Source organism: Anoplopoma fimbria, chromosome 12 (assembly GCF_027596085.1).
Source record: "Anoplopoma fimbria isolate UVic2021 breed Golden Eagle Sablefish chromosome 12, Afim_UVic_2022, whole genome shotgun sequence".
NCBI lineage: Eukaryota > Metazoa > Chordata > Actinopteri > Perciformes > Anoplopomatidae > Anoplopoma > Anoplopoma fimbria.
The window spans coordinates 19,515,159-19,539,316 of NC_072460.1; the positions used below are offsets into that span (position 1 = coordinate 19,515,159).

The 24,158-nt window shown below is 39.4% G+C and overlaps 4 protein-coding genes across 5 annotated transcripts in view; 2 read left to right on the forward strand and 2 right to left on the reverse strand.

Annotated features, from left to right (window-relative positions):
• Window positions 1-293: 293 nt before the first annotated feature.
• Window positions 294-3,932, reverse strand: timm17b (translocase of inner mitochondrial membrane 17 homolog B (yeast)). Its single transcript, XM_054608959.1, has 6 exons — window positions 3,830-3,932; window positions 2,524-2,623; window positions 2,366-2,429; window positions 2,066-2,194; window positions 1,873-1,983; window positions 294-1,746 (listed from the first exon to the last, which is right to left on the reverse strand). The coding sequence occupies exons 1-6, from the start codon at window positions 3,853-3,855 to the stop codon at window positions 1,655-1,657; spliced, it is 522 nt and encodes a 173-aa protein (XP_054464934.1). The 5' UTR covers window positions 3,856-3,932; the 3' UTR covers window positions 294-1,654.
• On the forward strand, window positions 3,897-7,087 carry pqbp1 (polyglutamine binding protein 1). 2 transcript variants are annotated; one of them, XM_054608958.1, is made up of 8 exons: window positions 3,913-3,973; window positions 4,865-4,932; window positions 5,185-5,252; window positions 5,360-5,471; window positions 5,684-5,784; window positions 5,989-6,189; window positions 6,289-6,346; window positions 6,659-7,087. In XM_054608958.1, the coding sequence occupies exons 3-8, from the start codon at window positions 5,186-5,188 to the stop codon at window positions 6,807-6,809; spliced, it is 690 nt and encodes a 229-aa protein (XP_054464933.1). In that variant the 5' UTR covers window positions 3,913-3,973; window positions 4,865-4,932; window position 5,185; the 3' UTR covers window positions 6,810-7,087. The 2 variants fall into 2 exon arrangements, with proteins under 2 accessions (XP_054464931.1, XP_054464933.1); XM_054608956.1 differs by lacking the exon at window positions 4,865-4,932 and having other exon boundaries at window positions 3,897-3,973.
• A 53-nt stretch (window positions 7,088-7,140) lies between these two features.
• gpkow (G patch domain and KOW motifs) lies at window positions 7,141-13,533 on the reverse strand. Its single transcript, XM_054608955.1, has 11 exons — window positions 13,320-13,533; window positions 13,053-13,222; window positions 12,180-12,325; window positions 10,836-10,942; window positions 10,017-10,221; window positions 9,751-9,883; window positions 8,648-8,819; window positions 8,349-8,469; window positions 7,741-7,810; window positions 7,454-7,539; window positions 7,141-7,371 (listed from the first exon to the last, which is right to left on the reverse strand). The coding sequence occupies exons 1-11, from the start codon at window positions 13,511-13,513 to the stop codon at window positions 7,243-7,245; spliced, it is 1,533 nt and encodes a 510-aa protein (XP_054464930.1). The 5' UTR covers window positions 13,514-13,533; the 3' UTR covers window positions 7,141-7,242.
• A 1,891-nt stretch (window positions 13,534-15,424) lies between these two features.
• LOC129100354 (membrane-associated guanylate kinase, WW and PDZ domain-containing protein 2) overlaps window positions 15,425-24,158 on the forward strand; it is a 34,522-nt gene continuing 25,788 nt past the window's right edge. Inside the window, exon 1 of the mRNA XM_054609961.1 lies at window positions 15,425-15,507. Coding sequence (XP_054465936.1) covers window positions 15,425-15,507 — 83 coding nt within the window. The remainder of the gene's footprint in view (window positions 15,508-24,158) is intronic.

Here is a 24,158-nt window from a genome sequence, read left to right on the forward strand (position 1 = left end):
ATTAAGTTGGTTCAATACTGAAAGTTAGAGGATATTTCAGGACCTTGGACAGGAGCAGCCGGTGGGTGCAGTACTAGAGGACAGGCAACAGGGGGCGATATTTCACAGTGAATAGAGAGACACTGTGATTGAGCCCTGGGTGCAAGTGATGTTTTTAATGTATTATATCACATCACTGCATCATTTTTAGGCTTTCTAAAGCTAGGGACGCGTGAAAAAATAACACCAACTCAAGTATTAAAGAACATTTAATGCCTTTATTTTTTTTTTAAACCGCATTTGCAGGATGAATATATTAAGACAATACAATAAATAGACATTCTTTCTATACACAGTTTGACTGTTAAACAAATGGGATCATACTGCACCATCTCAACCTGTGGCAGATGCTACGAATTTTAGGAAAACCAAGAGATGAACCTTTAAAAAGTGCTTGGTTGCTTGATGGATAATGCTGTGATCAAAGTGCATAGGAGTGCATGAATAAGAAATTCAAGCCATCATTTTTAGGGATCTCGTTCATATTTTTCACGATATGTGCTCATCCTTCTAATAGTTTAGGTAATAACTACTCAAGAAAGATTCAAAGTGACAAAAGCTGCCGATGAGGCAAGACCATAGTTAGAGAAACTACTAACAAAGAGTGGCATTAGATTGTGTTGAGCATAGCCACATCTAAAGCACACACATTATTTAAAACCACACACTGTTCTTTACATTGATTGTCACAGCTGACACATAATTTAAGACTTCAGACTCGCTGCTACCAGAATATAGATAAAAACAAGATAAGATCTCACTGATGTCTCATTTTTCTTATTACTCTACCGTTCTGCCCAGCAGCCATTAAAACACTGGATTCACTGATTAAATCTGTGCATAAACATGTAAGAGCTTTGGAAGCTTAAAGGAATAGTTTCATGTTTTATCGGGAAATACACGTCTTTGCTTTCTTGCTAATAATTACATTAAAAGACAGATGCCAACTCAAGACTGCAGCGACTCACGGCACCTGGCCAAGAAACAATCGTCACATAACCAAACAAAATTTAAGAAATATTGAGTTTCTTCACTTTGACTTTTGTACAAACTAAACAAATAAGATATAAAATGTTAATTAGGGAGCATTAGATGTGCTGTTTTGGGGATTTTGTTACCTTTGGACAAGTCTAGCTTGTCCTTTGGTCTAGCTGTTTACAGACTTAATGCTAAGCGAAGCAACTGCTTGCTCTTACTCTTTGCACAAAATGCAAATGATCGTAATTCATAAAATGTCAAAAATATTCCTTAAATATAAAGCTGTTGCCTTAAAGTTGAATAATCAAATTAATTTATATACACATTTCAGAAGTGCATATTTAACCCATCACAGTGAAGAGTAACCATTGATACAGAAAATGTTGCATGAGTTGCTGGAGGTGCAAACATGAGATTTGTCAAAAACATCCACTAATACATAAATAAATAAATAAATAAATAAATAAATAAATAACCTAAATAAATAAACTGTCTTTTGCCCCTGAGGTATAAGTACATAGTGCACCTACTTGACACCACTGTAGAGACCAGTATCTTCATATCCTGGTCATCCTGATACCTGCTGTAATGTCTGGTGTCCTCCCTACTCTCTGGTTTGGTCTCAGTCCTGGTTGCTCTACTGAAACTGCCCTTTTTCCCCCTGGTGCTGCTGCTGCTGACCTCCATCCTTTGGAGGTAACTGACTGGGGTCCTCTGCAAATGGAATAGCTGAAAAAAAAGAATATAATAACCTATTATTCTTTTTTCAGGTTTCTCTTGCATATTTCTGAATATTAAAATATTGATTACAGCCACTTAACATATTATTTGCCCAACTCAATAAGCTTCACTTACGATTCTGAAACTGCTGTGCTGTGTATCTGGTTAGAAGGATCCCAAAACCCTCAATGAGAGCGAGCAAAATCCCCCCCATCATGGCAGAGCCCATCATAGTTAACGGCCCACCTGGAGAAAAACACAGAATTGATTGAATCACACTTCATTTGGTGGGGTCAGGTCATTGTTATATATATGGGCCTCCTCTTACTGCGTGCTGCCAGGATGGCCCCGGTTAGTGCACCACTTGTTATAGAGTTCCAAGGATCCTCTTTCCCTCTCAAGCGAACTAAACCACAGTCGATTGTGGAGAAGAGCCCTCCCCATACAGCAAAGCTCCCTGAAAACCACCCAAAAAAAAGCCAGTGAGTGCTTACACGTCTGGTTTAATGTTTAATTTTATTTTTTCAGGCAAAGTAAATGTTACAACTAGGCCCTAACTACTAATATTAATACTCCAATAGCTACAGTAAAGGAAAAAAATCATGGTTACAAAAGAAAACCTTCTCACCTCCAATCTGAGGAGCTCTTATTCTCACTGCATTTGCGCTTCCTCTCAGTCTGTGTCCGACACCCTGAAACATTAGAGCACTGTTGAATGCTGCCTTTAAAAACTCTGATTAAGAGTCGGAGCATGTAATGATAATTATTATGATGTGGTGAACTCACTGCAGGGGCATTACGAAAGCCCTTGACTGCCTGGAACACCCCTCCACCAATTGCACCCATGGTGAAAGCACCTCCACAGTCATCCACTATCCTCCAGGGACTGCAGGAATGCATTAAGAAGAAAGGGGAAGACAATGTTAACAAAGGATAAAGTACATAATGTCAAAACATAGATATAGGCTTGCTTTACGTAGTGTGTGCATTTTTAGGACTCCAAAGCCACACATGTAAACACATACGCTCGCAATTCAAAATTGTTTATCGTGGAGAGAAAATTGGTACCGGCTGAATTCACAATGTGCCACTGCAATGACTTTGTCAGTTAATTGAGCCCCTCCATCCAAATGTATCATAACCCTTTGTGGCACCATCATACTTATGCTGAAACAGTAAGATGATTAATAAAAGTACAGAAAAATAATCTACAACCATTTGAACAATTGACCAGTTGCTGAGATCGTTTATCAGCAAAAATACCAAACCGGTATTCTTTAGCATTTTCTGACATTTTATAGACGGATAACAAATTAATCTAAAAAAAGAAGGGGCACATAAATTGTTGCTAATTTCAGTCCTAAACAAAGAGTTAAATGCATATTATTGTGAAACCGTAGCCTAATATTCACAAAATATTTTTAATACTACAGTACCAGTCAAAAGTTTGGACACACCTTCTCATTCAACTACTTTGAAGAATCTAAAATATAAAACATATTCTGGTTTGTTGAGCATTTGTTTGTTTACCACATAATTCCATATGTGTTCCTTCATAGTTTGGATGTCTTCAATATTAATCTACAATGTAGAAGAAAAAAAAATAAAGAAAAACCATTGAATGAGAAGGTGTGTCCAAACTTTTGACTGGTACTGTACATGATTTTTAAACAATATTTTTTTTTACTTTCTCTGCTTATTTCTGTCCTTTTGCTGCAGCAACAACTGAATGTTATCTCTGGGTATCAATAAAGGCTTATCTTATTCTTATCTTATTATTATTATTATTATTATCTTTTTTTATTATAAGTTAGTACATGTTTTTTGAACATCCATAGCCAGGGATTCTAACAAGGCCCCTGGAACCAGTCGTGTTAATGTTATAGAGGTTGCAGAAGCTCAGCCTGGTTGGTTTATCTCTTCATATCCCTGACTGACCTGCACTAAGACAGCCGGCTGACACCACCTCTCCACTGACTCTCTCCACTACTTAAACACGGCGTTAAAAACAAAGCTGTGTCATAACTAAACTATTTAGAAAACACAAAGAAAAAGGAAAATGATGATTAATAACAACAACAACTAATCTCACCAAGGCTCACGGGCATACTCCTCCATGTTTGTTGTCGTCGAGAGAACGCTGCTACGTCATCATTGTGCGCGACGTGTGCTGTTGAGGGAAGTCGTGTCTCCTCGAAGACCAAAGAGGCGATTGTCTTAAAAAAAAAGAAAAAAGGTAATGTTAAATGACCTTTCATTCATTCAGTTCTCTTTATAAGAGAAGGTTTTAGTGTTGGCGTAGTTTTGGGGGTATTCACGAAGAGCTTCTGTGTGTTTGCGTTTCTTTAATATGAATGAACTGTTGGGGTCTACGAGCGTGCAGGGGCTGCAGCTATTTCATGCAAATATGTGTTTTATCGTGCATAAAGAGGTTTATTTTAAAATTGCATAATTGTTGGCATGTCTAATCTTTTTTGACTGTGGTGGCCCATGTGGGGCTCTGACTAAGAGTTGGCTTGTAGTACACACACGTCAGAATACTATTCATTTACTACTCACTTTAATAACTAACATTACAGTAGCTTGGACTTTCTTACATTCTCATGATTTCATTTTTAACTAAAATATAATAAGACCTACCAATCACAGCAAAACACCAAGAATGGCCACTTTGCAAATGTATAATAACGCGTCCATACTTTATTCTTAAAGTCCTCAAATTGTATGTCCAAAAGTACACTAAATACAAAAGAAATGTATGTAAATGTCTTAAAATACCAAATCATTTGTGATATTATTGCCTGGTTTCCCTAACCAACGCAAGCCAAATATACCAACAAAAAACTATACATATATTCATACTTTTTAGTTAGATTTTGAGGAGATTCAAGATTGAATCTATTGAGCCACCTTTGTATTGTACTTTTAGTTTGGGCTTCCACTCATTATCTCATGCACCCATTAAAAACATTCCACATACATAGAAGACAGGTCAGCTAAAACAGCTACAGGGAACAAGAAATGTATCTAAGAATATAATAAAACAGCGCTAAACTGGAAAATAATCAATCATCAATAAATATGTAGAAAAAAACAAAAAGCTCTGTTGATTTCTTATTGATTTCAGTGATTGGGGAAGTATTATTCTTCTGAACAGAGGCCATTATCTGTGCCTCCCTGCTTCCAGCTGCTGAAGTTAGTGGATGAGTGTTTTCTGTATTATTGCATCATCATCATCATCATCATCATCATCATCATCATAATAATAATAACTTTATTTATATAGCACCTTTTAAAAACAAGGTTTACAAAGTGCTTTGACAGACCAGCCAGCAAGACAGTGCATAAGAAACAAAATGAAATAACAAGTGACAATCAAATAAAATAATAAAATAAATATCATCATCATCATCATCATGAGTTAATCCTCCCTTCTCTCTGTTGCAGGATGCCTCTACCCGCAGCACTGCTGGCCCGCTTGGCCAAGAGAGGGATTGTCAAACCGTCAGACCAAGGTTATAATAAACATTTAACACGAAAACCCCGGGGTTCACATCATACAGACATTTTATTTTTATTTTTCATGCGTCATGTAACAATTTTTCTCCTCCAATTAATCCAGAGGTGGATGAGGAGATTATTGCTGAAGATTACGATGACAACAACGTGGATTATGAAGCTACGAGGGTGGAGAGTCTTCCACCAAACTGGTACAAAGTGTTTGACCCAGCTTGGTACGTATGCAGTTCCGCAATATTGTTACGACAGATTACACAGGAATGTAAACCTCATTCTGGCACTGACATCATTTATTTGGATTTGTATTTTTGTGGTCAGTAAATCTAGATGATTTTGTGGAGTAGATATACTTTTTTTTTTTTTACCAACTAACCTACATTTCTTTGCAAATTCACCCATTTGATTTTCTTTATCCGTCAATCCACAGTGGTCTTCCTTATTACTGGAATGTGGAGACAGATATGGTGGCCTGGTTGTCTCCAAACGACCCAACTGCAGTAGTCACAAAACCTGCCAAGAAAATTAGAGGTACGGCATTTTAAAGCCTCTGTGACATAACATTTTGATGACACAGCACATTTTGACGATCAGCACTGCTAACGTATCACTTTGGAAATCTTTTTTTATGAATTATAAATCATTGCAGGTCTGATCATCATTTGGCAAATAACCAAAGTATGCAGTTTGTTTGTGATTTATTTTGTGACTATTGCCTTTTATTTTATCGTTCAGTTGAGGGAGGAGATGAGAGAATTGAGCGAATTGAGCGAATTGAGAGGCCGTTTGAGAAGCTAGAGAGAGAGCGGGAGCGGGAACGAGAAAAAGAACGGGAGAGGGAACGGGAGAGAGAGCGAGAGAGGGACGAAGGGAGAGACAGAGACAGAAGAAAGCCGAGGAGAGAGGACGCAGCTCCGTACAGTAAGAACAAAAGAGGTAAGGTTTTACATCTGCATCATACGACACATACACACATTCACAAATCAATGATGCTCCTTTACATGAATGGATGATACATATTTATTTTGCTTTCAGGGAGAAAAGATGATGAGATGGACCCCATGGATCCAAGTGCTTATTCTGATGCCCCAAGGTACAGTATTTACAGTCATGATGATAAAACAAGGTTCTTTCTTTAAAGGAGCCTTCCAGAAATGTTGTATTGCAGTTCCATAAATTGTCAGGGAGGCCGAAATATTAAATCACCAAAACTCTGGATGCTACAATTCCCACAATGCATCTTTTCATAAGATCTTCCCTGCCTTGACAGCCACATATTAGTAGTACTACTAAACATGACCAGAACTTTGATGTGTAAAATTGGTGGAGTGCCCTTTTTTTAAAGGTATGAGCAGAGTGTATAAAAACAAACTATTTAATAAAGCAATTGTTATTGTCTTCACAGGGGCTCGTGGTCGACTGGCCTGCCCAAGCGTAATGAAGCGAAGACGGGTGCAGACACCACAGCGGCGGGGCCCCTGTTCCAGCAGCGGCCCTATCCCAGTCCGGGGGCCGTGCTTCGGGCTAATGCTGCTAACCAAATACCCAAGGAGTAAGACAAGCTCCCCGGAAACAACTAACAAGGACGTTGTACAGTTTGTCTTCCCTTTGCCTCCTAAGTTTTCTTTTTCATTCTGAAACGTGTGTAAAATGATATTGGGTGCTGAGCTTTTACACCACCAGTGCTTTCATTCTCTTTTCCAACATGTAGAACTGTTGTAAATATGTTTTTATATGACCTAAAGCTCCACCACCTTGTTGTTACTAAACCCTGTAGTGGACTTTATTTGCTAATAAATTGAAAGATTACTGTGATAATGACTCATTGCAGCTTTTCTTTATGGGTTGGTGGGAGATCTTGTAATAATATCTTTACAAATACAACTCTCGACAATGTTTTATTACAAAATATCAATGCTTTAAAATCCATTATTTTTGAATATCACAAAAAACATTTCAGATGGGAGGGAAGGACAGGGAGTATTTGAATCAGTGGCCTGCTTCTCCTACATAGTGACAAATGGTGTCATAATCCAGAGTGAACAGCTTCTCCTCATGTCGGTCGAGCTGCACCATCGCTCTGCTCTTGTTCTTGTCCCGTTGGAGAATACGGCCGACCTGAACAAACAATCACACACTGTGATTAGTAACAGAACAAACCAGTGCACATATACTGCAGGAAAGATGATCCTTTGCTTACCTGTCCTCTGTGCTCTCCCAGTACGACCATTATAGAATCATCTTCACTTTTAGGAATGATGGTTTCCAGCATGCCCTGCTTCACATCTGCCATCAAAATAAGAAACCGTGGATTTGTCAAACATTTTTTTTATAACAGTTACTGTAGCAACACTCAGGGACAGAGTGGTCACTTTTCAATAATGATAATCAGCAATATTAAATGTCACTAATGTATTTGCATAACTATAGCCAATAAGTAACTGATAAACTAACACCCATAGGGACTGAGATTACACAATGACTCACCGTCTAACAGTCTACCCTCCTCAGTTCGACACACACACATAGTCGGGCTCAGGACATCCTCCACACGCATCTAGAAGAAGACAAGATGTTAACACCTATGATGGAGACCAAACATTTAGAATTATTTAAACACTACAGCTAAATATATGGTGGGATATTCCATAGCTTTTCTGTGACTGGACAGCATTTCTCATTCTTAACAGGATGTTTATCACGGCTCCTATTTCAGTGGTAAGTTAATAAATAAAAAAGCAAATAAAACACAAATATCCACCATCATGTTTTTTATGATTAAAAACAATTCATACAAATGATCATAAAAACTTTTTCTTATGAGAAGTGCAATACAAGTTGACTATCAGAAATTGTAAGTATGCTCTTAAATTAAGGCAGGATGTTTATAGGTATGTTTATATATATATATTTGTATGTGTGTGTGTGTAAAAGTAACAGGGTAAAAAGGTGAGTTTCATCATTTCAAACAATTCCCTGGTCTAAAACCACTTGATGATAACATTTGAATTCCATGCCCCAAAGGAGGCTTGAGTAAGTTGATACAAAAAAGACGCTTTGAAGATCATTGCAATATGTCTGTGGCGTATCAGTACCTTTGAGTTGTAGTATCTGCCCCCTTTGAAAGCTTTGTCTATAAAGCGGACTTTCAAGTCTCTCTGGAGCCAGGAGGGGGGAGCCGGTGGTCGCCGTGACTCTTTCACTGGAGGTTTCTCTCTAAGGTGGAAAGAAAAACTAATTTTCAGTATATTAACTCAGAAAATAAAAAAAAATGTATTAACCAACAAATGGTAATGAGAAATAGTGCAGTGTGGTCAAATCTATAAAATAAAATGTGTCATTAAGAAACATGAAAAGCACACGGTTGTATTTTCATCTTTTGCTGGAAGGGTACCTGTCTTGACTGGAATCTCTGTGTTTCCTCTTCCTCTCGTCTTTTCCTCTATCTCTTTCTGAAGACTTGTGTTTTGCGTCGTCACCATTACTTTGCCTCTCTTTCTCCTCCCGTCTCTGTTGCTCCTTCTCTTTCTCCTTTTCCTTTTCCTTGTGGGCTCTACTGAGGCGACCTGGTTAATGGGAGAAAAACTGATTAGCATGGCGGTGAGTTAAATGTGGCAACCACCCAAACAAAGACACCACAGTGTTTTGAGTGTGTGTGTGAGTGATTCTGTGTGGTTATGTTTTTATTCTCAACAGCTTAGAACACTGTAAATAAAAGCTGTGGCTGGATCGCTGTTCTGTGGGGTTTTTCTCCCACATGAAGGCTGAAATGTCACTCGACTAAAGGATCAACCTGTTAAGCCCAGTCCTGCAGAACACAACTAATGCTTCAACTAGCAATTGGTTTTATTATAGTCTAATCTGCCAGCTGTTTTCTCATTTAATGTTTGATGATATAAATAGAAAACAAAAAAGAACCCATCAAAGTTTCCCCTTGCCCATGTTGACATTTAAGTTGCTTGTTTTCTTCAACCAACAGTCCAAATCCAAAAGATATTTAATTTACTAAAATAGAAGACTAAGAAAACTAGCAAATATTCATATTTAAGAACCTGTGAATTTGCGGTAATGTTTTGCTTTAAAAATAAGTTGTTTGACAATCAGGTATTAATACTTTTGCAAATAAATGTTCTAGTAATTTCAGCTCTACACACAACAGCAACACCACTTCAGATTTGGTCCTTCAACTCAAAGCTTCAGACATCTTCATCCAGATGTGGCAATTTAGAGTAAAACAATAGCAACAAGCAACCTAAAAATCAATACTGGTCATGTTTGTTTAAATAATCTGCATCATATTGCAACTGTTATTACTGTTGGTTATAGTAAAAAATACATTCATCATAATTGGTAAAAATAAAACATTGGGCAAACTGAATTTTAGAAATATAATCTACTTTATCTCACAGGAACAAAAAAAAAAAAACAGCCCAACAGCATCCAGATTATTTTCCATCGTTGTTAAACTTTTCTAATTCTTTTTTGAGAGTTACTTACTGAGGTCTTTGCAGTTTTTGTCGTATTCCTCGCGCCCAACTAGTTTAATAGCATGCTGGCTGATTGTTGCAGACCTGCCGCCGATGGCCAGCTTCACCACAACTCGAGCGTTGTCGGCATCGACGCCTTCAATCTGCAGCACATGAGTGAAAGTTTTTGACAAGTTATTCAGAGAAAACAATACACAGAAATAAAAAAGGTAGTTGTACGATTCCTTGTCAACAGACGATAATTATGGATGCAAACACATTTGAGATCAACGCTACCTTTCCATACAGGTCTCTATGAGCCCCTGACTGCACCAGCACGCAGCCTCCTGGACCCATCACTAGCTCCTCCTCCTTCTCTCTCTCCTCGCCTGGCTTCGGGGGACGCTTATGTCTAGTGGGCTCCAGGTCCTTTATGGCTGAACGATCAGCTCCGAGACCCAAACCTCTAGGACGGAGCTGGTGTTCGATTGGCTTCACGTGCCTGAGTAGGCATGGAACGACAGAATGAAATCAATAAAAGAAAGAGATAGACAGGTGCAGGATTTAAAAGGGGCTGGAGGTTCACACAGCTGGTCTCATCTTGTATTTGAAAATGAGGCCACTAGGCTACTTGAGTACAGAGATAAGTGGGATCCTGTCAATTGCTTCTCCTTATTCCCTGCAATTACTGCTTTTATAGAATTGCAGTCTCCAAAATGATTGCAGGTTGCAGTTATTTCACTACTACAGAGGAAATACAGTCAATCTCCTGATCAGTATTCATCTAGGGCAGCAACGATCATTTTCATTATTGCTTAGTCTGTTGATTCTTTTTTCTTCTAGTAATTGATTTATTGTTATATTAGTCATTTTTAGTATATGCAATATACATAAAATTGTGGAAAACTCTCATTGCACATTCTGAGAGCACAAGGTGTCTTCAAATATCTTGTTTGGTCCAAATAACATTTCAAATCTAAAGATATTCAGTTTACAAAGATATAAAACTCACATTACAGAGGCTGAAACTAAAGACTGTTTATCAAATTTGCAAGTTAAGCATAGTATCAAATTAGGAGAGATAACGGTAAAGTAAGGCATCACTTGATTACTCACTGTTTAAAGGTGCGTCCGATGCCTTCCTCTTTATTCCAGCCCATCCCTTTAAGCATGGCGATTCCATAAGCCTCAACAGGAATGCTCTCATAGTCTGCCTCTGTCGACTGACGAACACATACAGTGATATCATTTTTAGAGACATACATTAAATGCTCAAAACAACCCGATAAAAGAAAAATAGACACCACAGTCTGCATTAATGTGTGTATAAGAGCTAAATGAGGTGCTTATGTAATCTGTGATTTCTGAAACACAAAAAGCAGTAGTGGCAACTGACAGAAAAGCAGTTTTTTTAAGCCTGTCTTACTCAGCCTTTTGGCTCCAGGCTGTCAGACTCAGTGACTGAAGTCACCAGGCAGCAGCCACAACCGCCCTCATCAGAGCGATGGCCCTGCTCGTCTCTGCCTCCATAGAAAGGCTTTCCTCTGAGGGAAGCCGGGAGTCCACGCTCACAGAGCGGGCTGCATTAAAATGAACTCCGGGGCCCCTGACTCTCATGTTCTGACAGTCACATCTTCAGAGATTGAGCGCCGATATAGGATGACAGTGACGAGACGTTTGAGGCCTCCGAAGAAAAGAAAAGACATCTGATTGGTTGCCTGCATGTCTCTGGGGAGAACGTTGACGCCTGTCTGCGACCCAAGACTTACTGTACTGACAAAGTTGTCCTTACCCATATGCATGCGCACAACTGTGTATGCACACAGGGGTGTTATTCTACTCAGACCGTCAGCACTTTCACATACTCAAATTTCAATCTGAGTCAAAGTAGCCAGTCTACCAAATGTTTTTGTCCTGTCAGGCGTTTTCCTAAACTCACTGAAAGGCCTCCCTAGCAGATTGTATTGTGATCTTCACATCTGATACCAGAAGAATTTAACAATTTAAGTGCATACGAGTCATTCCTCCTCAAAAACAGCTATTATGCAAACCCTAGCTGCCAACAGTAGAAAGCTGACTCAAATAAAAGTTTAAAGGCAACTCCAAGGGGTACTTATGTTTAATCATAGATTCAACACTTAATTCAAATAATGAATCATTTGAAACCTTGAATCATCCAATCTTCCTTAGCTCTTCAAATTTCTTCGTTGTTGGCACGTAAATAATGCATATATTGAAATATACTACATTGGTTTGTGCTCCCAGACTCCACTATAGTTGCAATGAGAAGATCCTGATGTGATCATACAGGAATAACAAAGAGTCAAATAAGAAAACAGTCCAAAATCCGTTTCCAACACTTGCCTTCAAACAGTGTATTATAAAAGTGTAACATGTTTTGTTGTGCACCTCTGCTTCAGATTAGAGTGTTTCTGTCACACAGTTGGAATCCATACTTACAGATTCAGGCCGTAGATCCACCTTAACACGATCTCCATCCTCAAAGCCGTCGGGCACTTTGTTTTGCATCAACAGGGGGATGGCGAGGTTCGGGTTGATGTCTGACTGAGAGCCGTTTTGCCACTCCTCAAGCTGCCTCCGCGAGTCTACAAGCCCGAATCAGAGATGTGTGAGAAGCTTTGGATGAGGGGTTATGATAACATCGGCCCTCCAAACACACTAATACATATAATCTAGTTAACTGTACATACGCACTTTTATCTGCACCTCATTGTCGTTGTTTTTATGTTCATATATACAGTACAAGTCAAAAGTTTGAAGAATCTAAAATCTAAAACATATTCTGGTTTGTTGAGCATTTCTTTGTTTACCACATAATTCCATATGTGTTCCTTCATAGTTTGGATGTCTTCAATATTAATCTAAAATGTAGAAATAAAGAAAAATAAAGAAAAACCATTGAATGAGAAGGTGTGTCCAAACTTTTGACTGGTACTGTATATATACACTTTTGCATTTTTATATTTCTGTGTGCAAAATAGTTTTTTTCTTCTTGGACCTCCTTGATTTTTTTGTTTATTTGTCTGTTTCTGTGTACAGTACCAGTCAAAAGTTTGGACACACAATGGTTTTTCTTTATTATTATTAATTTTATTTTTTTCTACATTGTAGATTAATATTGAAGACATCCAAACTATGAAGGAACACATATGGAATTATGTGGTAAACAAACAAATGCTCAACAAACCAGAATATGTTTTATATTTTACATTCTTCAAAGCATTTGAATGAGAAGGTGTGTCCAAACTTTTCACTGGTACTGTATTAGTGAGCACAAGTAACCAAAATCCAATAAAGCTGTGATGGTGATACCTTCAATGAGCTCCTTGACAGCCTGGGACTCCACAGAGTCATTGTCTTGGGTTGTCTTTGCTGCTTTGCCTTCACTCGCCTCGCCCTGGACGGCTCTGTCCAGCCGGTGCCAGCGGTTCTTCTGGATCAGGGGGATGATGAGCTCTTTGGGCTTCTCGGATGGCTTTGAGCTGCAGCACAGAGGGGAAGTTAGCAACCGCTAGCTAATGCTAATATGTGCATTAAATGATACCTGTACGTTAGCTAGCATTAGCATACGTAGCTTACCTTTGCAATTCTTTCCCGTCAATCCCGGTTAAATAATCTTTGTCTTCTTTATTGAACCCTCCGTCTCCAGTGGAAGGTTTGAATTTGTTGACTGTTTTAGTAAAACCAAACGACACGGCCGCTGGTTTCCTCTCTTCTTGGTCCCCAGAAGGAGCAGACTTGGGGGAACCCGCATCTCCTCCGAGCGACGCCATGATTGTTTGTGACCGACAGAATTAGGAGAAAGGCATTCTGGGAGTTGTAGTTTTGTTTCGTTAGATTTGCTTTCGTTCGGTTTTAGGGGAATACTTCAATTCCCAGCATGCAGCAAAATTAAAGGTACAACGATCCCTGGAGACTTTTTCATTAATGAAATTACATTTTGTGGAATGAATTGTCAAAAAAAAGTATAATAAATATGGTATGATTATTATACATTTTGTGATAATATTACATTTTGTTTTTGACTGAATTGTCAAAAAAAGAATAATAAATATTGTTATGATTATTATACATTTTGTGATAATATTACATTTTGTGGAATGAATTGTCAAACAATTATAATAAATATGGTATGATTATTATACATTTTGTTATAATATTACATTTTGTTTTTGGCTGAATTGTCAAAAAAAGAATAATAAATATTGTTATGATTATTATACATTTGTGATAATATTACATTTTGTGGAATGAATTGTCAAACAATTATTATACATATGGTATGATTATTATACATTTGTGATAATATTACATTTTGTGGAATGAATTGTCAAAAAAGTATAATAAATATGGTATGATTATTATACATTTTGTGATAGTATTACTTTTTGTTTTTGACTGAATTGTCAAAAAAAGTATAATAAATATGGTATGATTATTATACATTTTGTCAATATTGTTCATTCCTTTTTGGACATTTTGCATTATTTCATGGGCATATTTTTTTTATTTAAATCAATCCTGATTCTGTTTTTGAAAAATAGGAAATGATTGATGTGTTAGGGCTCATATGATGCTCATTAAAGTTGTATCTAAACTAAACGTGCAGCCTTTTAAATATAACATCTGTGACTGTGACCATGTGGTACTCGCCATGACTGCATTAAAGCAAACAAGTCTTCAAAACTCGCGTTTTAATCTGGTTCTCACGCCTTTAAACTCTGGTTCTAACTCGTAAGCGAAAAGTGATGCTGCTGATGCAGGTACACCGGGTGAGAACAATGCAGGGGGCGGTACTTTAACTCTCCATCCCCTCCCCTCTGTGCACCTTAACTTCCCAGGATAACCTTCTCATGTGTTGCTGTTATTTCTTGTCTTTCAAAAGCAGGATCATCAACCTGAGCTCACTTTCCACCGGACTGCACAGCCTTCATCTAATAATCCGATCCGCTCTTCGACCATTGACGCTCCCTGAACGCACCGCGCCTGCAGTTCAATGACACCTCTTCCCCGGTTGATTCCCATTGTAGCAACGTTTGTCTTTTTCTTTTTTCATTTTGCTGCAATATAACCAAAAACAAGTCATTATAATTAACCTGCACGATCTGCAAAAACGAAGACTAGAAGGATGGACTAGAGGAGGGGGGGAAGCGACCATGAAGGTAAGAAAGTCCATCACTTATTGTCCAATAGACTTGACACTCCTCACAAGTTAAACAGCACGTTTTGTCTCTGACATTTATCCATCTTTCATGTTGTTTTTGCCTATAGCAGTGCAGCAGCTGCTACAATTGTAAGCGACCGATGTCAGATTTGCCTGAGAGAGAGAGAGAGAGAGTGTGTGTGTGTGTGTGTGTGTGTGTGTGTGTGTGTGTGTGAGAGAGAGAGAGAGAGAGAGAGTATCTCCCCCTCTCCCTTCTCTCTCTCCTCTCTCTCCCTCTCTACAAGATCACCACGGCTCTCAGAGCATCACTGTCCAAATATCCCGTCAGCCGCGCACATCGCCCGTGACTTTCTCTGGGATCCGGTGGTTCCACATCACTGCATTCCCACACTGCTTCTTTTTTTTTTTTTTTTTTTTTTTTTTTTTTTTTTTTTTAATAATCTCACACCAGGCTGCTGCTGCTGCTGCTGCTCTTTAAACATCACGTTTTTATTTAAGTCCTGTTATTTAAGCCGGGTCGATGTATATAGACGCGTTCAAACGGATCCTCTTTGAAAGGCTGAACTGCTTGAAAAGAATGTGTGTGTGTCAGCGCCAGGGCAGGTCAGTATCTTTTCCCTAAATATGAGAAATTTGAGAATCTGTTGTGTGTAACCCAAGTGTGTGTGTGTGTGTGTGTGTGTGTGTGTGTGTGTGTGTGTGTGTGTGTGTGTGTGTGTGTGTGTGTGTGTGAGAGAGAGAGAGAGAGAGAGAGAGAGAGAGATGAGAGAGAAAGAGGGTGTGGGTGAGAGAGTGTGTGTGCATGTAAACTATAGTCAGAGTGTGTGTAAGAAGAATATGGGTTTGTGATGCAAGTGACAGATCCTATTAGGATAAGATTCCTTTTTTTACATGAACTTTACCTCCTTTAAGAGCAGGTGTGTGTGTGTGTGTGTGTGTGTGTGTGTGTGTGTGTGTGTGTGTGTGTGTGTGAAACCATAATTATGTTATGGAAAGTTTGTTGAGACCTATTTTTTGTTGTTGTAAATGTTAGTTTGTTTTGTGACTTTTTCCTTCTCGTGCTCCAGAAATTGTCTTAATCGCGTGCAAACACAACGCCCTTGTTCATTGCACCTGTGCCCATTTTGCCTTGAGAAATAGACTGACTTGGGAAATGCACTTTGCAGTTCACGATCAAGGTGTGTGTGCAAGCATGTGTGTATTGTGCCTTGCAGCTGTTTGTGTGTGTGTGTGTGTGTGTGTGTGTGTGTGTGTGTGTGTTGTTGCTGTTTGTTTAGGGTGTGTCCCTGCTCTATACAGGGAGCTTGTTTTGAAGTGATGGATGTTTGACCCCTGACTTAATAGTGTGCATTGCTTTGGATTTGGAGAGCAGTCAAGGTTATGCTGATGTAATGAATCATTTAAATAGTTTGAAGGCAAGGAGAGACATGTGCTGTTAGACTGCCCACACATGCTGCTCTGGTCCTCACACTGTTTGCTTTCTCCCCCCAGCACAGCACTGTTACTCAGCAGAGTCTCTTTTTTTAATTTTGGTTTCATTCTGTGTTTGTCCTCCTTTGATTCCAGTTCTCAAACCCAACTTTGAACCACCAGTAAGTGCAAATGCATGTCGACAAACGAACATGACTCCGCTCTCTCTGCTAACGAGCGGGGAGGATGAAGTGAGGTGCATTTCTCCTCCTGTCGTAGTAATGCACGTCACCTGGGAATTGTTGATTGCCTAATTATATACCTCCTGTGTCCTTCGGCTTCATGCATATTAATGCTGCTGTCTTAAGGTGTGGTAAAAACTAAGTGTGCATGTGTGTGTTTGTGTGAGAGCTGTGTGTTGTGTGTGTTGTGTGTGTGTGTGTGTGTGTGTGTGTGTGTGTGTGTGTGTGTGCAGGGCAGTTTACCCTTGACAGGGCAGGGCTACGCAGGCACATTCTCCCATCTGTGGTCCAAACCTTTGCTCCCAGCCACTGCATTTGGATTCTGCAGTTGTAGCCTGCACTATTCTTAGTCCTCAACAGTTCGTGTGGAGTCTGATATAAAATTTCAGACTCCACCATTCCCAATGCTTGCACAGCAGCTCGTGTCCCTGCCTCCATACATCGAGATTCAATTTTGATCGGATAAGACGCTGTTAAGTGGTTCGACTCTGACTGAGGTGGCAAAATCAATAGCTAATCAATGGTAGTTTGTGGAGTTACAATTTACACAGTGCCATATTCGAAATGTCAAGACGGCGATGAATCCGTGTATCCTTGAGTCAGATCAGAGTTGAACAACTGGGATCAATATCAGGTGGTGAGACAGGCAGCGGGAGCAGGCGAGGGTCACCTTCACCCATCCCCACTGAATCAGCACTATCTTACACGCACACACACACACACACACACATACATGCACACACACTTGAAAGGCCTGCTTAGGTTACCAAACTGCGACCTCACAAAAATGCTCATTATAGTGAACTGTACCTCCCCTCCATTTCCTCATGAATAATTCATTTTGTTATTATGATTTCAGCCACTCTTTCATGAGGTTACTGCACCCTTCTCTGTGTTGATTCTTCAGTTTTATTCCATTTTCTTTCAAAGCCGCCACTGCCTCCCTTTTTCCCTCGCCCCCCCTCGCTTTTCCCATTTCTGTCTCTCTTATCCGTCATCATTGTTGAAAAGCTGATTTACTCTGTTTAATTAAACTGCTCTCTCCCTTCCTGATGGGAGCCAGCATCTCTGGTCGCAGTGAGGGATGTTACGCATCCTTGCAGATTGAGTGCGAGGACCTGTTGTCACTCAGTGGCGTTCCTCAAGAAGAGCAGTGTGTACACATCACGCCCCGTTTAATGTGCCCCCTGTCTTGACCTTGGTCCTATGACGATATAAGATACCGAGCCTTTTATTTCCCTGCCAAGTGTGTGTGTGTGTGTGTGTGTGTGTGTGTGTGTGTGTGTGTGTGTGTGTGTGTGTGTGTGTGTGTGTGTGTGTGTGTGTGTGTGTGTGTGTGTGTGTGTGTGTGTGTGTGAACTCCAATGCTCAACAATGTTTTAATCTTACACTAAGTCCCTTTGTATGTAGTCAACACAAGAGCTTTAACGAAATTACACACTGGAGTAGGTTGTGGATTTATCGATGGCGTGCAGAGGCTAGAGGATGTCCTTTTCATTTCATGTTTTCTTAACAGCTTTTTCATGTATTGAGTTTATATTGAGAGAAAGAGAGTTGTTTCTGGGAGTGTCTACGCCACCGTGTACGACCTTTTTTTTTTTTTTTTTTTCAACCCACAAGCATTTAATCTTTTATTTTTAAATCTGCCACTGCTGTCTGTTTTGTGTTGAGCACTCCCGTGCCCTAGATTTGAAAGTGAGTGAGCATCAGTGCGAAGCTTTAGTGCACCCCGCGTTGCTTGAACAGTTTGGTGTAAATGTTCGGTCAGGGCACAGATGTCAGATAAGACGGCGAAGTCGGAGCTGTGAGATCGTTCTTTTTTACTCCGTATGCCTGCTGCTCCACCAGTCTAATCGTCCAGACGAATTTAAGGTCACCAGTTATTTAAGAAGATATTTATGATTAGGAGCAGTGTGGTTTACTACAAGTTGGAGTGGAGAGATGAGCTTAGTGTTTGATATGTTGGATGGGTTCGTTAAGGGTTGGTTTTCCTCTCCTGTCCTGCACTTTGCACAAAATACCTGCTTTACAACTAGAGGGCTAACTCACACAGTCCAAGATTTTCATTATGCAGTTTTTGATATGTCATAGTTGGACATGCCTGAATATTTAATGAAGTTAAGATTGGATTTAAAATTAATTAGCAACCATTCTGATAATTAATTAATGATTTAAGTCATTTTTTAAACAGAAATGTTTCACTTTCACTGGTTTCATCTCCTCAGTTAGGAGGATATTCTGGTTTCTTTGTCTTTTGTTACAGTGAACTAGACTTCATTTTTGGCTTTAAAAATTATTGGCGGACATTTCTTCACAATCTGATATCTTTTAGATGAATCGATTCTTTTTTTAAATCAACAAATTAATTGGTATTGAAAGTAGTCATTAGTTGCAGCCCTAATATAATGCTATCCCATTAAGTAATGTTTCAGAAACTAATTATTAATCAGATAAATTATTTTTCCATGAATCGATTTATCGTTAAGTCCAAAAATTGTCATGAAATAGGGATCTCAAGGTAAAATCATTAAATAGCTTGATACATCTTATCAAAAGGCCAAAACCCAAAGGTATTCAATTTACAATTGGAGTTAGTCATTTCATTTATTTTGTCATCAACAAAAAAGGAAGCAGCAACTATTTTGATAATCAATTTACGGTTTAAGTCAATTTTAAAGTAAAACATTTCAAACAGCTGCAGGTTCTAACTTGTCAAATGTCAGGATGAATCAACTGATAGTTTTTGAAATATTTGGGTTTTGGGACTTGTTGGAAAAGAACAAGACAGCTGGTGTCTGAGAAGTTGGAATAACATTTTATAGACTTCAAATGATTTTCATCAGATTAATTTTATTGAAAATAATCAATATCAAAATAAAATGATTTCAAAAAGGAAGATCAGCAAATTCTTGAAACGTTGGTTATTAGTGGGTCAGTGGATCAACAAATTAGCAAATAATAAAATCACTGTCATTGTTTTAAGCTTATTCACACTGACCACTGTGTTCTGATCATTGCTCTCTTAAAGTGTACCTTTAGTTATGCAGTAACAGTGCATGTGGGCACTTTATTATGTGACAGTCACGATCAGTCATGTTGACTTTTGTCTGGCTTATAAAGAACCTTGAGTTTTTGCACTTGCAGAGAGACAAACAAATGGAGCCATTAGGTATGCCGGTCACATTCTGGCTGACACAACACTCAGACGGTCCATCAATATTCTCCAAAATTCACATTTAGGAAAGACAACAATACGCTGTCCTGAACTTTCAGTGAGCATGCATAAAATACCAAATAAGCTCACAAAATATCATAGAGCCTTTTAGCTGGGCTATTTCAACAGGCTAATTATATTATGGTAGACCTCATTTAATGTGGAAACACAGTATGGACAAGAGAGGGAACAATGTCTCCGCCGAGTCAAACCAACAGAAGCTTTTATGAAAATGAACCCACTCCGCTGCTCATGTACGTGTTAGAGCAACGTCTCTCGGCAAAAGCTGATTGTGTGAAAAGTTTCCCATCTTTGCAGAAGTTTAACAAACTCTGCCGTGGTCAAAGCCGATTATGTCAGAGAGCGAGATACCAGCTGAGAGACGGCTTTGATGCGGATGAGGTCCGGCATCTAGATAGACATCAGGAACATGGGGAGAATCACAAGAGCTGACAGTCACTGCTTTCCACCACAAAGCCTCACTAATGCCACTGATACAGGGGGGGTGTTAGAATAGGTGTTGAGCTGCAGAAATGATGGGGAAAGTTGTGCAATTGTGTTAAAGTACTGTTTCAAATGTGTGTGCACGTTGGACTTCACCCTGACCGATAAATCTGTCAAGACAAGTTTTTCTTGTTTTCTTCTTCTTCGCTTTGACAGAGCTACTTTCTACCAAGCAATTCAATTATTCACTCGTCCTAATTGATGTGTTTTGCCCATGCCCTTTTTCCTGAAGGTCTTCCGAGACGCTCTCGACTCCAATGTCAGATGCTATTCCCTCATGTCCTTGATTCGTTGCTTCAAAGTTGACTTTGAATTATTGAGCTCCATGGCAAAGCTCATCTGTGTAACTTTAATAAATTAGAAGCCTCGAGATCCAACCAGAAATAAAAGCTTACTTAGTCTGTCCTGTAATAAAGATGTTTGGCTCCTGTCTTTGAGCTGCTAGGGGTATTTTTAGCGGTACTTTTAGCATTATCACTGCTGAGCCATTAGGTATTATTACAGTGCAACAATTGGGATGTTAAGTTTGTTGGTTTGAAGCTTAAAGTACAGTGTGTCTTTCTTTTAGTGGAAAATGTAATTACTGTGTTTAATTAACTACGAACAAAGAATGTTCTCTGGATGCTACAAGCAAGTATTTATATAATTCAGTGCTAAAAGGCACATTTCAAACAGAAAACACAGTGTGGGGCAGCTGTTTATGCTACACACAGCTGCCCCACACTGTGTCATTGAGTCATTATAGCCCTGAGCATTAGCTTTATGCCTTCCGATTTAAACAAATGTTGAGTAAATAAGAAAAAAACTCCCAAGAATAGCCTTGAATTCAAGAGGATGTGTGTTTTGCCATTGACATATTGCTGTGGTTTGAAATTACACTGGAGGGCCAGGTTTGCAGGCTGCAGAAATCCTGAGCAGGTCGCTGCTGAAGAGGAAGTCAGTGAAACAAGATATGTGTTGGTCAGCTCTTTCCTGACCTAAAGGGCAGAAATCTCAATAGAGCAGTCTTTTTATAGGGCTAGATATCCTTGAAACCATGACCTCCATATCTAATAGTTATGTTGTTGGACGGATAAAATTCATCTGGAGTAATACATAACCTGTTTTTAGCCATGCACATGACATGGCCCTTGGGATCTTTGATTATCCTCTGACTTTTCATCTAGCGCCATCCTCAGGTCAAAGTCTTAATATGCGTAACACCAAATTCCTGCAAACATATCCATCCTCTAAGCTTTTTTTGATAATTAAGAAGATATTAGAAAATATACTTTATTAATCCTTCTTGTTTGCATGCTAACACGTTAAAATAAGATGGTGAACATGTTGGACATTATGCCTGCTAATCATCACTACGTTAGCATTGTCGCTGTAGGCGTGTTAGCATGCTGAGTCAAGTACAGCCTCACAGAGCTGCCAGCGTGTTTATCTTTGTTTAAATTGAAACACTGTGAGTGAGTAAAGGTCATCATTTTACTGTCACATATTGCCATTTTGAAATAAAGAAGCACAGTATGACTGCTTAAATTGTTCTTAAAGCAAATCACAAGGTAAAATGACATTAAAATTCCATTCATTGCAAATCAATGTCACACGACTGGCTTATTTGATGAGATCACTTTGTCACAAGCAGTACATTCCTCTGCAGACTAAATGGCAACCTAGCAGTATGTTTTAAGTGCACACAGTAAGATGAGCAGTGGCCCGTTTGTAGCGTCAACACCAACGGCAGAGCGAGAGCGGAGCGGTGTCAACGCAGTGTCAGGGTGTGTCTGCGGCGGGACGAGTCCAGGCTTCAGCGGACCTGACAGTCTGTGGCTCATTAAGCCCTCATCAGACGCAGGGGGTAAAGACAACAGCTTCAGCTCGGGCAAAACACTGTGTCAATGCGTGTAAAGTAGACACACATTGTGACTGTGTAGGCCCAACAGGACAGGATAATACCCCAGACCAATCAGTTGTTTTATTTTTAGCATTTTAATCATCATCGCCAACTGCTGAGAAATCTTTAGATAAAGCATGAAGAGACTAACAGCTTATAGAATCATTGTTCAGGATTCATGCACATGGGAAATGTGCATGAATCCTTTTGCGTATGATTAAATAGAAAAAGTCGATGCTTTTGTTTTTATTCTCTTCTCACGACACAGTCAATGCGAGCTGTATTATTGTGTTTTCTGTGTTGGTGGATGGCTGGCCGGCTTTGGAGAAGCAGGTCGACAGTGTAGCCGCAGAAGGTTTCACAGTGGGGAAGAGAGAAAGAGGGACTGGGGGCACGTTTTAGCATGGATGAAGTGATAAGCATAATTTGGCGGCGTAAACAGCACTACTTGTTAAATTGTATTTTATTCAAATGTGCTGGAACAACTGAGACAGGCTTTGTAACAAGACTGACATGCAAGTTGTGCGTTGTGGGGTTCTTGGTGAACCAGCTCAACCGTGTCCCAAAATCTGACTGTTGCCCCGGCTGAAAGTCCTGCAAGGTCAAACAAGTGAGTCCTATGCCAACCTCAGGCTGTGTGGCGCCTCTCTATCTCTATCCGACCTCTGTGCTTCCCTTTTTTCTCCCATTACTCTCAGCTATGTGGCAAAAACAATCCATCTAGGTTACATATTTCATTCCCACCCTACTTCTGCTTTTTCTCTTCTAATCTCTCTCTACTCCCGACTTTCTTCTCCCCCATTTGTCCGTCTCTGTATATAAAAAAGCCACCAGGGACCCCCGTCTTTTAGTCCAACAGTAGGAGAGAGGCTGGACAAAGAGGATCTGCCAGTTGAATGACCAGTGCAGTGGAAAGGATTAGTTATTATATCCTGTCCTTCTCTCACTCTTTTAAAGGAGTCTCATTAGACCGGCTGGACCAAAGGACCCAGGGTGCCCCTGCTAAGGCTGGGTTTGGTGTTGCATTCAGGGAAGCCTTGGGCGTTTTATCCCCAACCTGCCGAGGGTCGTCATGGTCACACAGTTGTTAAGAGGATTGGATCTTGGTGAAGTGATGGGTAATTGCTAATCTCCTGACCAATAATGCTTTCAAGCAAATTTGTATCAGTGTAGGTGCTCCAAAGGTAGTTTAAAGGAATAGTTGACATTCTTAATGAGATTTAGATGAGAAGATCAATACCACTTTCATACCTGATCTTTGGATATGAAGATACAGCCAGGAGATGGTTGGCTTAGCATAAAGAGGGATGGCAGGAGTGAAACCTCTAGCCTGGCTCTGCCCAAGGATAAAATCCAACTACCAGGAAGCTCACTGATAAATATGATATGTCTTGTTTGTTTATAATATACAACCAAAGTGTAAACATAAAAAATCTTTAGATTCGGAAGATAAAAAATCTTGATTATGATATATCAGCCAACAGGGACTTTTTGTGTATAAATTAAACAATTAGTTTGTAACAAACGTAAAAACACAGCGGGAAATTTTACAGTTCAAAACAGTCAGTTCTCTGTGGTCACCAAATTTGATGGTGATACTGTCTTAAAATGACCTCAGCTCTAGTTGGCTTTTCTTCACTTCAGTAAATTGTTAAATATTGACCAACATATACACCATTACAGTATATCTGCAATAAGCTTGTATCGGGTGATATATTGGGCTGGCCAATAAATCGGTCTAACGTCTGGGACATAACTCCATGTTTCTCCCTGTTTCCAGTCTTTATGCTAAGCTAAGCTAACAGCCTCCTGGTTCCAGCTTCACATTTAACGGACAGACATTAGAGTGGCATCAATCTTCTTCATCTTACTCCCGCCGAGATGGCAAATTATCATATATCCTAAAATGTTAAACTATACATTTGATAATGGGCTTTCTCTGTCATATAATCTACATGCTATGTTTGTCTTTCGGATTCTGTTACATTACATTACATTACAG

Excerpts from the sequence above, each read along its gene's own strand:
- timm17b (XM_054608959.1), bottom strand. The coding sequence starts at position 3,855 with ATGGAGGAGTATGCCCGTGAGCCTTG. Across the intron at positions 2,195-2,365 it reads AAGAGCTCCTCAGATTGGAG|GGAGCTTTGCTGTATGGGGA; the intron begins GTGAGAAGGTTT and ends GGTGGTTTTCAG. Across the intron at positions 1,747-1,872 it reads AGCACAGCAGTTTCAGAATC|CTATTCCATTTGCAGAGGAC; the intron begins GTAAGTGAAGCT and ends CTTTTTTTTCAG.
- pqbp1 (XM_054608956.1), top strand. The coding sequence starts at position 5,186 with ATGCCTCTACCCGCAGCACTGCTGGCCCGCTTGGCCAAGAGAGGGATT. Across the intron at positions 5,472-5,683 it reads AAAGTGTTTGACCCAGCTTG|TGGTCTTCCTTATTACTGGA; the intron begins GTACGTATGCAG and ends GTCAATCCACAG. Across the intron at positions 5,785-5,988 it reads ACCTGCCAAGAAAATTAGAG|TTGAGGGAGGAGATGAGAGA; the intron begins GTACGGCATTTT and ends TTTATCGTTCAG.
- gpkow (XM_054608955.1), bottom strand. The coding sequence starts at position 13,513 with ATGGCGTCGCTCGGAGGAGATGCGGGTTCCCCCAAGTCTGCTCCTTCT. Across the intron at positions 9,884-10,016 it reads ATAGAGACCTGTATGGAAAG|ATTGAAGGCGTCGATGCCGA; the intron begins GTAGCGTTGATC and ends CATGTGCTGCAG. Across the intron at positions 7,540-7,740 it reads GGAGGGTAGACTGTTAGACG|ATGTGAAGCAGGGCATGCTG; the intron begins GTGAGTCATTGT and ends TTTTGATGGCAG.